This window comes from Lepidochelys kempii, chromosome 4, assembly GCF_965140285.1.
Source record: "Lepidochelys kempii isolate rLepKem1 chromosome 4, rLepKem1.hap1, whole genome shotgun sequence".
Classification (NCBI taxonomy): domain Eukaryota; kingdom Metazoa; phylum Chordata; order Testudines; family Cheloniidae; genus Lepidochelys; species Lepidochelys kempii.
Genome location: NC_136383.1, coordinates 113,385,541 through 113,402,813, shown reverse-complemented (window position 1 = coordinate 113,402,813; position 17,273 = coordinate 113,385,541). Strand labels below are relative to the sequence as shown.

The window sequence follows — 17,273 nt, the reverse complement described above, 5'->3', positions numbered from 1 at the left end:
TTCACCTTACCCCTTAACTTATCTTGCCCACCTGGCTGTGGTATAACAGAGAAAAGTGTTGTGCAAATTAGAAATGCAGTGAAATTTCCTAACAGACTGTACCACGTTAGACTGCACATACAACAGTGATGCTGAGGCAAACAGAGACTCTGGAGCCAGATTTGATAAAGGCATAGACACAAGTGCAGGGAACTCAACGGCATAACTGGGTGGTAAATACCAAGCCAGATTCTTTCAATGCCAGCACAAGAAATCCAGTCTGTACTGCGCTCCTGTCTATGAAGGATTAAAAGAAAACAGATAGCTCAAGTGCTTGCATCCATGCAAGAAAATGAAAGACTAAACTGTAGCTTTGCCAGGTGCATTGTTGTGCTCCAACAGGAACAAATCAAGAAACACAATTTGTCTCCTGGTTCCCCACTTGTTCTGGAGGAATGGGGAGTGAGGAAGTATAATCTACAATAAGGTATCTATAACTGGCTCAGCGTACATTCCCCAGTGCATCAGCATAGATATGGGGAGACATGGCCGAGGCTCCATCCATTTCCCACTCCTTCCCACCCCACTTATGTTGGGAGAAGTACAGTGGGGCACAGAGGCTGCTCTCCCTCATGCATAGGTACCCAAAGTACATGTACCTTCTCCAGGGAAGAAACAGTGCTTTATAGCCTCCTTCCTCTCCAGGGCAACCTGCAAGCTGTACCACAAGTTAGCCCTATGTCAGCATAGAGATGGGCAGGATTTGGACAGAACAAGGATCATTCTGAAGTGCTCCACTCTATATGGAGTATTTAGCATCTCAAATTCTCTTTCTAGTCCCATTCAGAGTTATTGGCCAAATCTGGTTTACCAGGATTCAAGAAAAACAGTTAGTTAGAAACCAGCAGTATCTTGGGAAATAAGTGGTGTTAGATGTTTCAATCATGCACACAAGTAAAATGTGTCAAAAATTAGGTGTGAGGAAGCTACCTTCTTCCCTGAGGCTTCCTCTGTGACCTCGGGAGTATCACCTTCCTCCAGAACAATGATCAGGATCACCCAAGGATCAGATGGGTATGGGCCTATCCCAGGGAAAGGCACTGGGGGACCTACGTCCTCTCAACGTCTTGTATATTTCTAACAAGCAATTTCCCTAGACTCAGAGAAATTTCATAAAAAGTTAAAGAGAAATGGCAAGGTGCCTCCTATTACCACCAGCCTAATAGCTTGTGCTGCTGCTTCAATAAAACACAGCTTTTTTTAATAGAAAACAACAGTTAAAAGCAGTTGACTGAAAGTGAAGAGCTATTGAAACATGCAGCCCAACTGGCAACTTCACTTTTAAAACAGTTTTAAAACTTTCTCCCCTTTTACAAGTATTGTTTTGCTTGTGGCTTTTAACAGCTGTACACCCACGCCTGGGCTAGATCTGAACTTCTGTTTTCCCAAAACTAAAGCTTTAAACAGCATTTGATTTAAGTTTTTTGTTTTTTTTTTTAATTAAAAGGGGAGGTTAAAAGGGCCATGGCAATGGGTGATGCAGCTGTGCTTATGCCAGGGAAAGAAGTCCAGAACAAGAAATGAGGTAGAGTAATTACACAAAATAGCTCCACAAAACAAAGTTTTCACCGTGCATTTCTATTTTAATTTTAGTTAATGGAAAGTTAACCCTGTGTGACTTATCTCAGATGTTTTCTCAAAAGGAAGTGAAATTCATTATGATTTGGCCAAATCTTGACAAATGTGATAATATGATCTACCGATATAGTGCTCTCCAGTCAGATCCCATCAGAATGAATTCCTGTTTCATAGATTCCAATATTATTTTAAAAAATCTTAATATAAAAAACAAACACATCAATGACCAGAGTTCAAATGTATTTAGATGCCTAAAGATGCACATAGGTGCTTAGTGGGATTTAAAAAGCATTTTACCTGCTTAAGTGCTTTTAACTCCCTAGCAGTTAGGCACCTGACCTGATTAGTAGAGTCCTACAAATCTGCAGATATCCGCCTTAAATCCACGGACCATGTTTGGAGATTGGATACAAATACAAATGTTGTATCCACGTAGGGCTCTACTGATTAGGTGCTTCTGAAAAAGCTCACTAGGTGCCTATCTGCATTTCTAGGTGGCTTTGAAATCGGACCCTAAATACTTATTAATGCCAAAACATAGCGCTAAAGATAGGAGAAATTAAACTAAAAAGGAAGGTGGAATTAGAATTCACATTTACACACCTATTTTTATAGGTATAAATTGAGTATGAAAGCACACAATGGTAGTGCTACATATCATCAGAGTACTTAAAGAGTCTTTGCTACTAAAGCATTTAAAAAAACATAATAGAGCATTTATTAGGCTGAATTTGATAGGATTATGAAGGAGGTTCTACATTAATTCACAAGGATTATTTACCCAGCAGAATAACAGCTCCAAAGGAAATCCTTCCTAGTGCACATATTATTTAAACCAAAGAACCATAATGGCTCATCTATCAAGTTAATTCAGCCAAAGAAACTGCTGAAAATCCTCATAAGATTTGTACTGTTCAAAAAAATAATAAAATATGTGCCTGTAGAGTAACCCACACTTTTCAAAACACAACTAGGATATTTAAAAAAAAATAAGAACAAAATACTGGAGTCTACACTGGTCTGCTAAAGCAGTGTTCCCTGAAGATCTGAGAAGGGAAAGCAAAGTCAACAGTATTAAAAGCACTCCCTGTATACTACGTCCAACAAGGGGCTGGGTGGGAGAGAGGAGAAGAATAAAAGAAGTAAGAGAAGAGGGCTCCATGCTGGAGGAGGTCAGTGGTTAGTGCAAGGAGGCAGATGGAAAGTTCTTGGGGATAGGGTAATTACATGCACACATACATGGAGGAAGGGAAGGGGCAAGTTGGGGCTAAGGACTAGGACAGAGGGGACCCAGAATGAGGAGGGAAAGCAGGATTACTTGCCTAACTGGGACCCGGGATCCAAGAGGCCCTAACCAGGGTCTCCATCAGCTTGGATACTCGCAAATGTTCTTAAATATGAAAATACCAATCCCCACTGGGGTGGAATACAATGGTTTATGGGATGTCATGTTCAGTACTAAAACAAACTTTATGTTAAAGTAATAAACCACCTAAAATATTATTGCTATAATAAGACTGACATATTTTCCATTATAAACCTCCAGCTAGTTAACTGTATTTTGATCTTCTATCAAAGTAGCTCTTTCTGTGATTCACGGCTTTGTTACAAGGGAAACTCAGACCAAAGGGCAACCAGTTATATATAGAGGGACACAAATTACATCTTAGCATCTCAGTATACCTGACCTAACAAAACAATTTAATCACAGAAAAACGTCACACTGAAAAAGGCAAATATGACTTTAACACACTTCCAAAGCTCCTGAGAATAAAATACTGTGTTTTGAGAACTATTTGCACAGTAGTTCACCAATGACAGCTAAAATGATACTTTGAACAATTCACACTGTGCCAACTACTGTCTGAAATAAGTCTAATACTTTGCACTGTAGGAGGTGAAATTCCACCAGATAATTAGAGTGACTAAGTAAAAACATTATTTCATATAAAATAAATTAACATTTGTTATGTAGTCTTGCACACAAGTTAATTATAGAGGTATCATTCAAGGTAGAACTAACCTATCCATACCTGGCAGTCAGTGACATGGAAGCTCCTTAACACTGTGTAAGCTACCTTAAACAGCTGGCTAAGTCATCTTGAAGACAGTTGGGCTCAATGTAAATGGGACCATACAGAAGGATTGGCTATTATACAGGATACTTTAAAAAGGGTGGCAGGTGAGGAGGAGGTGGACTGGGAATTCATTCATGCAAGATACTCCCTAAAGAGGAATTTATGAATTCTTAACTTTTCTTATGATACCCCAAAGAAGGCACGGTGATCCTATAGTACAGGAAGCCACATGTCATTGCCAAAAGAAACCTGGGGTAAAAAAAACTTTAAAAGCTGGTGTACAGCCAAGATATCATTGGATTTTTTGAAGAGTGTGGGATTCTATCCTTCCCCACGCCCATTTCTTCTCCTATAGCTTGGGGGAGAGAGAGAGAGAGAGAGAGAGAATATACATCTCCTCTCTAAAGATTGTCAGCTGGGAGCTGTCCTTTCTGCATCCGATATCTAATAGCACAGTGCTCTTTAATCTAGCAAAGCCATAATAAGACCCAATGGCCAGAAGCTGAAACACGACAAAATTCAAACTGGAAATAAGGCAAATATTTTTAACAATAAGATTAACTAACCACTGGAATAATTTACCAAGTGATGTGTTACAGTTAGATTGTAAACTCTTCCGGACAGGGACTTGTCTTTTACTAATGTGTTCACAGTGCGTAGCACAACGGCTTCCTGGCCTATAATTTGGTCTCCTAAGTGCTAACACAATACAAACAATAAATAACAATGAGAGTAAGGGATGTGATGGATGCTTCATCACTTGAAATCTTTGGTCAAGACTGGCTGGTCTTTCAAAAAAGAAATGCTTTAAATTCAACCTAAATTACTGGCCTTGAAGTAGGAATTACAAAGTGAACTGCTATGACCTGCATTGCACAGGTCAGACTAAATGATCACAGTGGTTTATTTTGGCCTTAAAAATCTACGGGTGAAATTCTAGAGGAATGGTTTAAAAAAAAAAAAGGGTGGTTGTTATAGAAAAATTAATACACCAGTTACATACCCAGAAAAATAGACAGAAGACAAGAAAATACTTAGATATGTAGTTACACCATTTATTCAAAGTACATTCACCTGCAAAAAAAACCCAACCAAAAAAAACCCAAACGCTTCACTAGTCCAATTGTTTTTGAATATTAACATTTGATAGATATGCCTGGTTTGTTAAATGTGTGTAATCACAGATTTCACTCAGTGTAACATAATCATTAAAAATGACATGTCATGGGTAGTGTAAAGATGTTCCCTCTGTAACCTAGTAACACCCTGTCAAACAGAGATTTGATATACGGTTTCTCTAAACTAAAGCTCAATGTTGTAATATTATTGTATTGTCTCCGATATTCACATGGCATGGATTTGTAAACCTGTTCAAACATTCTCAATAAATAAATTGTTAAAAAAAAAAATCTGCATGTGAAATTGTGTCTCCACTAAAGTCAATGGGACAATATGACTTAAAGGGGGCCATGATTTCATGCTAGGAATCATCTTCCTAGGTGTTAATTATCTCTCCAGAGTGAGGGAGGCCCTTTGCATGTTGAAGAGGAGTACTTGTGGCACCTTAGAGACTAACCAATTTATTTGAGCATGAGCTTTCGTGAGCTACAGCTCACTTCATCGGATGCATACCGTGGAAACTGCAGAAGACATTATATACACACAGAGACCATGAAACAATACCTCCTCCCACCCCACTGTCCTGCTGGTAATAGCTTATCTAAAGTGATCATCAAGTTGGGCCATTTCCAGCACAACTTGATGATCATCACTTGATGATCACTTTAGATAAGCTATTACCAGCAGGACAGTGGGGTGGGAGGAGGTATTGTTTCATGGTCTCTGTGTGTATATAATGTCTTCTGCAGTTTCCACGGTATGCGTCTGATGAAGTGAGCTGTAGCTCACGAAAGCTCATGCTCAAATAAATTGGTTAGTCTCTAAGGTGCCACAAGTACTCCTTTTCTTTTTGCAAAGATAGACTAACAAGGCTGTTACTCTGAAACCTTTGCATGTTGAATACCTCACAGGTATCCCCCAACATTCAGAGAAGATATAGCCTCTTACTCATCTTCTGGATACAGTGAAATATTAAGTGGGCACTTAACACCATCTGGCTTCTAAGAGACACTCTGCATGAGATTACAAGTAGGCCTCCAGAGTTGTAGAACATGACTGGGCTGCCCTGAAAGGCTCCATTCCATTTATGCACCAAGACAAAAGGTTTGCTCCAAACCAGAATGCAACCGGAGCGCCAATAGTTTAAAAAAAAAAAAAAAAGGTGGTGGTGTGTGGACATCATTAAAATATAAAAAATTAACCTGAATAAGCATGATGTGAAAATTCACCAACAGGAATAAGATATAAAATGAGTTAATAGTAATTGTCCAAGGTAGAGTATGCCATGATTCCAAGAAAATATAACTTATTTCTAAATATTTTCTGTTTTAAGGGACTTCGTGATTATTTAAAGACATTTATCTGTTCCCCTTGCTATCCAGTGACCTGTTTCCATTATTACTTCAGTGCTTTCGTTTAAATTTAAACACATGAAGGAAAATTTAATGTTCATTTATTGCTTTGTATGCCAATATGACTTCTTTGAACACGTGAGAATAACTGTATACCATGGAATTATGAAGTTGCTATAGTACTTACTCTTCAGTAGAGTAATTACTCTAGCAAGTGTGTAAAGCAAAGAGGCCCAGTTGCATAGGGCTGAATAGGGAGTTTTATGAACTGCATAAAAGCATGATTAGTATGGGGAGAAAACATGTTTCACACTTTTATTGTAAAGAACATGAGAATCACATGCCAGAACAGATGTTCATAAATTGGGCCCTTAATCTAGAGCACTTTCCAGGTTTTAAGATATATCCACTGGTCTGGTAGAACATATTCCTCTCTTTTTAATATAATTCTCCTGTTTAGTTTTTTTTAATAAATAAGTTTATGAGTTAGTAGTGTTGCCAGCTGTTCAACTGATTTACTGTCAGAGTCTGCTTTAATATAGAGTGGCTTTTGTGGCTTACCCATATAGATTACATTTTAAGCTTCAAGATATCACTATAAAGCAGCTGGAAAAAGTACTGGCTGTGCTCAGAAACCTACATTATTGCCCTAGTGATCAACCACTTGAAATATGCAACTACCCCAATAACTACTCAGTCCTCTGAAAACAGTTTTGCCTGACTCTGCTCTCAAACTGGAAGTCTTCTCTAAAGCTATAGTTTATAGATTTTTACCAGAAAGACAACATAAGAAAATTAATGATTTGGTAATTGGAGTACTATCTGGCAATTCAAAGTTCTCTTTACAAAGACTATTCCTTTATTTAATTTCCTTTACAAAACAAACTTCAATTTTCTCCTCACAGTTCATCACAATGGACATCCATCAGGAACAATTATTCAAAATGGTGAATTTGGTGGAGTTCAAGTTATAGGCTCTCATAAAAGTTAAGGTTTATTATTGCAATGAGTTATTTCAAATTTTTCTCTTTTCTTTAGAAAAGTTACAACTAATAAAGTTAGGGATAGAATGAACAAGTTCTAGTAAAATCCAGATACCCTTAGACAACATGGGGCTGCATGTGTGCAATGATATATTAAATGAATGCCCTCCTGCATCTCCAGAAGTAGGACTTCTAGAAATCTCTTTGCAGCACCATGAACATTTACTAAATGGTACTATGGTAAAATTATTGACAATACTTAAGAACTTGGAGACAGTACCTTTATTAACAACACAGAATTATACAGCAGCTATGGATGTGCTGATTCCTTCTCCCTACTCCCCATCTTTATCTGCAAGTATAGGGTATTTTGATTCTGATATCTGCAACCATGGTACTATGTTTTAAATGGAACAATGGATTTAAGTCAAATGTCTCTACAATGGACACTGCCTACTCATTCTAATGTTGATTCAGTCCAACAGATGATTTAACACTGTCACACACAAGCACACATCTCCTGTATTGATACAAAGGGCTATGAATATTCTACAGCTCATATTATCTGGTCCATTTCAATATAATTTTTTGAGGTTTTCAAGCTTTAAATATAAACTGCGATGTGCTCCCCAAAGATACTGTATGTGGTTACAATATCTGTCACACACTCTAGCGTTGGGCGGATCAGAATCTTTCTGTCAAAAAACTCTCTGAAACTGAAAATGAATTTCAACTACAGTAGAACCTCAGAGTTACGAACACCTCGAGAATTGAGGTTGTTCATAATTCTGAACAAAACGTTATGATTGTTCTTTCAAAAGTTTACAACTGACCATTGACTTAACAGAGCTTTGAAACTTTACTATGCAGAAGAAAAACGCTGCTTTTAACCATCTGAATTTAAATGAAACAAGCATGGAAGCAGTTTCCTTACTTTGTCAAAAAATTTTTTAAACTTTCCCCCCTTTTTTTTTTTTTTGTAGTTTACGTTTAACACAGTACTGTACTGTATTTGCCTTTTTTTTCGGTCTCTGATACTGTCTGAGTACTTCCAATTCCAAATGAAGTCAGTTTGTAACTCTGAAGTTCTACTTAAAACAATTGGGAGGGGGAAGAAGAGGCTACTTTCCACAGAAATTTGTTTTTTTCATCAAAAAACAATGCCTGAAAATTTTTTGGTCAAAAACCAACGTTTGGTTTGGAAATGCTATCACAGTGCCTCATATCTCCATTCTCAGCTACGGGTTGGGCTCCCTCACTGGACTCCATCTCCCATAATGAACCACAGACAGCAATTCTCAGGTTGCACCATCTCCCCAACTAAGAGGAGAGACTGTGGTACATCTTGGGAGATGTAGTCTGACCAGGGAGACCAGCCTAAGGAGAAGACTGAGAGTACAAGGCACTTGAATTACAATTCCCATGAGACATTGTGGTGGCATATCTGAATCCTAAGTACTTCAGTTCATGACCCAAATAAGTTGGCTTTTGATTTTCTATCAAAAAGTCAATATTTTCTGTGGGGTGGAAAGGGTTGGGGGGTAGACATTTTCTAACCAGCTGTACTTTAGAGTTTGACTAACTCCCATACATTGTAGCATTAGAGAGGGAAGAAATCACAGAATCATAGAAATGTAGGGCAGGAAGGGACCTCAAAAAGTCAAAGTTCAGCTCCCTATGCTAAGACAGGACCAAGTAAACCCAGACCATTGCTGCAAGGTTTTTGTCCAACCTGTTCTTAAAAACCTCCAGTGAGGACGGAACAAGCTCTCTTGGAAGTCTATTCCAGAGCTTAACTACCTTATAGTTAGAAAGTTTTTTTCTAATACCTAACCTAAATCTCCTTTGCTGTGATTAGACTTCTTGTCTTACCTTCAGGGGACATAGAGAACTGATCACAATCCTCTTTTTAACAGTTCTTCACATATTTGAAGACTTATCAGGTGCCCCTCCAGTCTTCTTTCCTCCAGTCTAAACATGCTCAGTTTTTTAATCTTTCCTCAAAAGTCAGGTTTTCTAAACCTTTCATCATTTTTGTTGCTCTCTTCTGGACTCTCTCCAGTTTATCCACATCTTTCCTGAAGTGTGATGGCCAGAACTGAACACAGTACTCCAGCTGTGACCTCACCGGTGCCAAGTACAGCAAGACAACACTCCTGTTAATACACCCCAGCATGACATTACTCTTTTTCACAACTGCACCATACTGCCGCTATTCAATTTGTGACCCACTGTGGTCTTTCAGCCAGCTGTGTACCCACCTTAGAGTAATTTCATCTAGACCACATGTCCCTAGTTGGCTTATGAGAATGTCATGTGGAATTGTGTCAAAAGCCTTATTAAAATCAAGATGTATCATATCTACTGCTTCCCTCTGTCCACATTAGGCCAGTAACACTGTTAAAGAAAGACATTATGTTGGTTTGGCATGATTTTCTCTTGACTAATCCATGCTGGCTATTCCTTCCTCATTCCCTAGGGGTGCTCAACCCCAACTCTGCCGCAGACTCCACCCCCACTCCAACCCTTCCCCCAAAGCCCCACCCTCACCTCCTCCCACCCTGTTCCACCCCCTCTGCATGCTGCTGAACAGCTGATTGTGGCAGGCAGGAGATGCTGGGAGGGAGGGGAAGGAACTGATCCACAGGGCTGCCGGTGGGTGCTGAGCACTCGCTTTTTTTTTTTCCCTGTGGGTGCTCCATCCCCGGAGCACACACAGAGCCAGTGCTTATGTTCTTTATAACCCTGTTATGCTTCAGATGCTTACAAACTGCTCAATAATCTGTTCCACTATCTTTCCAGGTATCTAATTTACGTTGATTGATCTATAATTCCCAGGTCCTCTTTGTTGCAATTTTAAAAGATAGTAACTATGTTTGCCCTTCTCCAATCCTCTGGGACCTCACCCATCCTACATGAGTACTCCAAGATAACTGCAAATAGTTCCAAGATTGCTTCAGCTAGTTCAAGTACCTTAGGATGAATTTCAACGGGTCCTGATAACCTGAATACATCTAACTTATCTATATATCCTTTAACTTGTTCATGCCCTATTTTGGCTTGTGTTCCTTCCCCTTTGTTTTTAATAATGATGTTGAGTATCTGGTAACCATTAAGCTTTTCAGTGAAGACTGATGCAAAATAGGCATTAAACACCTCAGCCTTCTTGAAGACATCAGTTATTAGTTCTCTTTCCCTGATAAGCAGAAGGTCTACATTTTTCTTCATCTCTCTCGATGTATTTTAAAGAACCACTTCTTAATGCCTTTTATGCCCCTTCCTAGGTATAACTCATTTAGTGTCTTAGCCTTTCTGATTTTGTGCCTACATGCTCATCCCTGGCTGGGATGATTTAGTTGGTGTTGGTCCTGCTTTGAGCAGGGGATTCGACTAGATGACCTCCTGAGGTCTCTTCCAACCCTAATTTTCTATGCTATTCTTTTGTACTCCTCCTTAGCAATTCATTTGGGTTTCCACTTTTTGTAGGATTCCTTTTTGATTTTCAGGTCATTAAAGAGCTCCTCATGGAGCCATATTGGCCTCTTACTATTCTTCCTATCTCTCCTTCTCACTGGGATAGTTGTTGTTATGCCTTTAATACCATCTCTTTGAGAAACTGCCAGCTGATCTCCTTTTATCACTTAGATTTTCTTCCCATGAGACATTACCTGCCAGTTCTCTGAGTTTGTTAAAGTCTGCTTTTTTTGAAGTCCATTGTCCTTATTCTGATGCTCTCGTCTCCTTTCTTTCCTTAGAATCATAAAATCTAACATTTCATGATCACTTTCACCCAAATTGCACTCCACATTCCTTTGACTCCAATTCCTCCCTGTTGGTCAGAATCAAGTAGTTAGTGAGGATGAAGTAGTGGGGACATTTCAAAGAGCACTCTTCTGCAAGTTCTTAAAAATAGATGTTTAATAACTGATGGTCTCTGCTCTTTTCTTTTGATAAAGAATATATACAAGAGTTTTACTTTTTACACTATGTCTATATAAAACAGACTTAAAATGTATTTCATACAGTTTAAAGCCAGAAGGGACCATTACATCATCTAGTCTGACCTCCTGTATATCACAGGTCATTAAATTTCACCCAGGTACCCCTACATTGAGCCCAATGACTTGAGATAGACTAAAGCATTTCAGTCCTCAGGGGATTAAACTGTTCACAGCCAGAGAACAGGGGAGACTGAGGTGCCACGAATGTCCAAGGACCATGCAATGATTAGGTGGGATATCCTCAACCAATCCTAGCAGGCAATTCACACTCCATGCTGCATGGAAGGAAAAAAAAACTAAGGTCCCTAACAATCTGACCTATGGGGAAATTATATCTATTACATAAAAAATATAGATATACTAAAAGAAAGTTAAGGGTGCAAAATCAAGCACTCAAAAGTTAAGAAATGTGACAGTTAAGACTGTCCGAATTAAGGTTGCCCATGAAATCTTAATTCAGCCTCTTTCTGCATATGTATTATGATACAATCTTTATTTACGTGGTCACATACTATTTTTCCCACAAGAAAGTCTTCCACAAATCATTTCATCTCTCTGCGACTCTGTCTCCTCTCACCTTCAGCTGTCTGGTCTATTTAGATTATAAACTCTTTCAAACTGGGAAGGACTGTTACTACATGTTTATATAGCACCTAGCAGAAGAGGGCAGCGATCGTGGTTGGTGCTTCCAAGTGCTAATGTAATACAAATACAAATGTTTAGGTTGAAGAGTTAAGCACCCAAAACTCAAAAAGCAGCAATGTTAACAATAATTCTGCTCCCTTCTGTATATACATAATACAAAAGACTATTTATTGATATCACATACTATTACTGAATTTGCTATGCCTCATTCAGTGCACAGACTGCATGATGCCCAGCAAATGAGGTAGGGTTCTGAGATGCATGAGGCAAGAATCCAAAGGATCATTCTGGGCCAAATTCTGTTCACAATTACATCAGTGTAAATCTGACATAATTCAATTTAATTTGGAATAAAACCAGAGACTTAACACCTGTATAACCAAGATCAAAATTTGTCCTTCAGATTGGTGGCTCAACAAGTGTGCAGTGAATGAGATATGACTGTTTACTGTATCACAGAGACCCTAAACAATGAATGAGGCAGGGTGGTAACTGCTCATAGATAGAATAGTATGTAGCAAGGGCGAAATTCTCTCTTGTGCAGAGGGCCAGCACAAAGCTTCTGTATCACTTACATCCTATGGGAATTTTACCATAAATGAGACAAAGTACACTTATTAAGCAGTAAAAGACAAAAATATTTTAAAGTAATATTTCCAAATGAATGGGGATATATTAACAAATTGGTAAAATATATAATGAAATTTCAATAGAGAATATATATTGTAATACTTCTAGAAACAGGAATTTCACTATGTGAAGGGTTCCTCTTTTCTGCTTTAGTAGGTTATTTTAAATTAGAGTCAGACCTTTGCCTCATTCACTACACACCAGAGATCAAACTGGCCCATCTTGTGGAGGTTCGGTGAAATGATAGTTATTTTTGAGATTAGCATCATGAGCTACAGAATCTCAGCTCCTTCATTTAAAAAAAACAGTTTCTAGCCCTTATGACTGGGAAAATATCCTTGAAAAATATCAAGCAACCATAACTAGTACAAGTTTATTATCTGCCTGTAATCCTGGAACAATAGCAGAGAGGTGTGAACAGCCCCAGTCATCTCAGTGAGGTGTTAAAAAAGGAGAGGGATGATCATATTATAGAGATCAGCAAAATCTATAGAGTACTGTAGTATCTCTGTTTGTTTAACAAATGAGTAGTACATGGAAAAACACCACCACTTAATTTTTTCCCCCTCAATCTGACCTGTGAAGTAAACAAGGCAGAAGGAAGGGGGAGTCCTCTGTTAGCATCCGAGCCTCACCTAGGTGGAATCCCACCCCAAGCACATGGAGAACTCAGTAAGGCATGAAAATCCCACCCAAAGGGATCCAAGCTCATAAAGCCCAGGGAGACATTCAAGATCCACCGAGGAGGAGCCAAGCAAAAAGTTTAGAAGACCACACATGATCATATTTTGAAGTTATGTACAATCTATTGAGAGTGACATCTCAGTGTACCAGGTGGATGGAGCAATGTTTGCGAGGGGAGCCTGGAACTATACCAGTACTCACCACCACCACAACCTCCCCACTTTCCTGCAATTAGAGCCCCAGCTACACACCATCTAATCTGCACATTGAAATGAGAGGGATCAAAGATCGGATCGTAAGACATACACACAAGGAACAAAGATAAGATGGTGCACTTCCTGAATTGAGAGCTTCACTCTACAACTCTAGGTCCTGTTCCCCAATTGGATCTGCTCAGGTTTCAATGGGACTCCGTGCAGATCCAAATTGCAAGATTGAGACCATAATGTTCGTCCATTTTGTACAGAACTGCTTATCACTTTCGAAAAGAAAAGAAAGAAAAAAAGAGAAAAGAAAAATATATTTACTATTTGCCTTCACAATTTGGCTATTAGCAACAGAAAGCACAAAATGAACCAGTGCATGCACAGTGAAAATGATAAAATTTTAGCTGTAATTTGCCCCTTAACAATTCATGTAACTATATATACACATCTATATATATACACACACACATATATGTATATGTATGTGTGTGTGTGTATATATATAGATGTATATATAGTTACATGAATTGTTGATATATATATCATGATATATATACACTAAACTGGGAGGAGTGGTAGATATGCTGGAGGGGAGGGATAGGATACAGAAAGACCTAGACAAATTGGAGGATTGGGCCAAAAGAAATCTGATGAGGTTCAATAAGGATAAGTGCAGGGTCCTGCACTTAGGATGGAAGAACCCAATGCACAGCTACAGACTAGGGACCGAATGGCTAGGCAGCAGTTCTGCAGAAAAGGACCTAGGGGTGACAGTGGATGAGAAGCTGGATATGAGTCACAGTGTGCCCTTGTTGCCAAGAAGGCCAATGGCATTTTGGGATGTATAAGTAGGGGCATAGCGAGCAGATCGAGGGACGTGATCGTCCCCCTCTATTCGACATTGGTGAGGCCTCATCTGGAGTACTGTGTCCAGTTTTGGGCCCCACACTTCAAGAAGGATGTGGATAAATTGGAGAGAGTCCAGCGAAGGGCAACAAAAATGATTAGGGGACTGGAACACATGAGTTATGAGGAGAGGCTGAGGGAGCTGGGATTGTTTAGCCTGCAGAAGAGAAGAATGAGGGGGGATTTGATAGCTGCTTTCAACTACCTGAAAGGGGGTTCCAAAGAGGATGGCTCTAGACTGTTCTCAATGGTAGCAGATGACAGAACGAGGAGTAATGGTCTCAAGTTGCAGTGGGGGAGGTTTAGATTGGATATTAGGAAAAACTTTTTCACTATGAGGGTGGTGAAACACTGGAATGCGTTACCTAGGGAGGTGGTAGAATCTCCTTCCTTAGAGGTTTTTAAGGTCAGGCTTGACAAAGCCCTGGCTGGGATGATTTAACTGGGAATTGGTCCTGCTTTGAGCAGGGGGTTGGACTAGATGACCTTCTGGGGTCCCTTCCAACCCTGATATTCTATGATTCTATGAATATATAAGTAAATAAATAAATAAAATAGAAAATCAAGCAAAATGTTGAAGAGTTCAAATCATATCCTGAAAAATGTTTATTGTAAGGGTTGATTTTCCCTCAAATCATAAGACTATTTAAAAATGTGTAGTGTACACTGGGGACAAATATCACACTGGGGCAAATAAAAGTTCTTCTAAAAAATCACAATATACCTCAGTAGTGATATACATACTAGGTGATACAGAGGCTGCAATGGTAACTCTCTCTTAAAAAAGTAACCAGTCTCATATAATTCTGAATTTAAAAAACAAAAACAAAAAAACTAACACAAGATTGAGGCTATCCAAGGGAAACTCTAATTACCAACCCTTTTAACTTTTTTAATTCCCCCTCCACCTTTTCTCCCCCCCCTTCCTGAATCTGAACATCTTAGTTCATGTTTTCCAGCTGACAGAAACAAATTCCAATATTTTTTTAAGATTAGCTGCCCTTCTGCTGTCTTGTGTGCCTCAAGAATCTGACAGCAAATTATAATTTACTTTGAAAAACAGTAGTGAAGTACATCAAGAAAACACGCAAAAACCTGCTACCTTAGTTTTAACTGCCACAAAATCTCCACTGATCAGAAGTACTAAACTATTTTAGTAGCCAAAGTCATGTTTCAGAATTCCAAACTTCTATCAATTACATTCAATTGCTTTTAAGCTAGGATGAAATTAATTTAAAGAATATCTCAAATAAAATTCTTAATTTTTTCAGTCGAGTCAAATCTAAGAGGGAGATGTTTACATTTTCCTTGCTGAACAGGATGGTAATTCTCCCTCCTCCATCTTCCCCCCCATCCTCCCCCGATCTGACCACCGCATAGTAAACCATCATTTAGTGTACACAAATCAGATGAAGTTAGAGTGTATGCATAAACATTGTACCATTCCTTCTTTATTACAGTCTTGATTTTAACCACTGGTTAAGAAATAATTACAAAAACAATTATTTACTGAACGATATCTAGTTCTTGAATTAAAAAAAGAGTGCTATAAGAGCACTTTTTTCCTACTTTGTCCAAAAGTCTGATATTAATGTCCTTTTCACACTTGAACGTTGGTTATCCTCTATCATCAGCTTTCCTCACTGATAATATATGAGAATATATTTCCACAGTAGCTAATGGAGACATTCCTACAAATCAATGTGCTGCAGTGATACAGAAATAAAAGCTTATTTCACTGTAATGATGCTTCCAGACTTCCCTCAAGTCAGGTGGTTACTTGCAGTTAATGATCTGTGACATACCACACAAGTAGTCCTAAAAAGACTTATTATCCACTGCATGTGCAACAATATTTGCTTTATGGATGGCTAAATGAATGAAGACATTCAATGTAACTGTAAAAGTAAAATCAAAAGAAAACTTACAAGTAACATGTTTTCTTTGAGTAAAAGAGCTGTGAACATTTTCCATTAATACTTAACCTTTTGCTGGAGCAGTGAAACCACATATAATGCTTGAATCCATAAAGACCAAGAGCTGTTCAGGGTTAATGCTGATGCCCCCAATCAAATGCTGTAACTTTTTCATAAATGCAAGAAGTCTAATTTCCATTGGTGAAATCACACTGTATTTATGTCACATGATAGAGAAGAAAAACTTTAGAAAGAATGAATGTGCATACTCTGTGCCTTTGAAAAGCTTAGCGGTTTTCTTTTAATCAAACAAAACATACAAAATTAATTTCTAGAAGTTATGTTGACGTATTTTAAACGGCATGATTACACTTACCTACGAGTAGAAACGCATTGCAAATTAATTCTAAATAAGCTACTCAGACAGCACAATATCTTCCATAGCTGTCAGACTGTGCAGACATTCACACATTTTCTGTTTATAATTTTATTTCATTTACTAGACTCAGCTTTTGTCCACCATATGTCCACTGTACATTAACTATTCCCTGAGGTACAATTAAGGGCTTTCCATTTGTTGTAAGAAGACCTAAGTATGAAGGACGCAGCCAGAAACAACATTTCTACCTAAACCAAAAACAGAAGCACATTCAGCCTGAACTATGGCTTATGCAGCATCTTTTTTTTTATTAGACATGTGTCCACATTGCTAAAGAAATGACAGCCAGAACCCGTGGCAACAGTACATGATTTCTCAACATTTTGTGTGTGTATTATTATAAAAAGAGGATATGCGTATTGTTCTAACCTTTGTATTTAAATCATTTATTACCACTTGTCATTTTTAATGGCATGTTCTCTAAATTTAAGCATAACTATTTACTGTATGGTAATTTTTTATTTATTGGTATTTTTGTAGCACTCACTGCAGCGGTATCTGAGCTCCCAGGTACAGTAACAGTATTCTGTTAGACTTTGAACCTGGCTGTCTAATTTCTGTTGTTCTTTGGAGGCAGGACATATGTGCACAAATAAAACAGCACCTAAAGATTTTTAACTGGGGGGAAATAAATCAAGTCTGTTGTTTTTGTCCTCATAAACAAAAGAAAGCGTAACATGGTAGTCATTTGCCAGTG

The 17,273-nt window shown here is 38.4% G+C and overlaps 1 protein-coding gene across 5 annotated transcripts in view; it reads right to left on the bottom strand.

Moving 5' to 3' along the window:
* RAB28 (RAB28, member RAS oncogene family) overlaps positions 1-17,273 on the bottom strand; it is an 89,976-nt gene that overhangs the window by 34,144 nt on the left and 38,559 nt on the right. Inside the window, exon 5 of one of the 5 annotated variants that reach the window (XM_073342490.2) lies at positions 9,915-10,978. The exons of the other annotated variants lie outside the window; for them this stretch is intronic. Coding sequence (XP_073198591.1) covers positions 10,791-10,978 — 188 coding nt within the window. The 3' untranslated portion in view covers positions 9,915-10,790. Of the gene's footprint in view, positions 1-9,914; positions 10,979-17,273 lie in introns of those variants that run through there. 5 annotated transcript variants of the gene reach the window in all.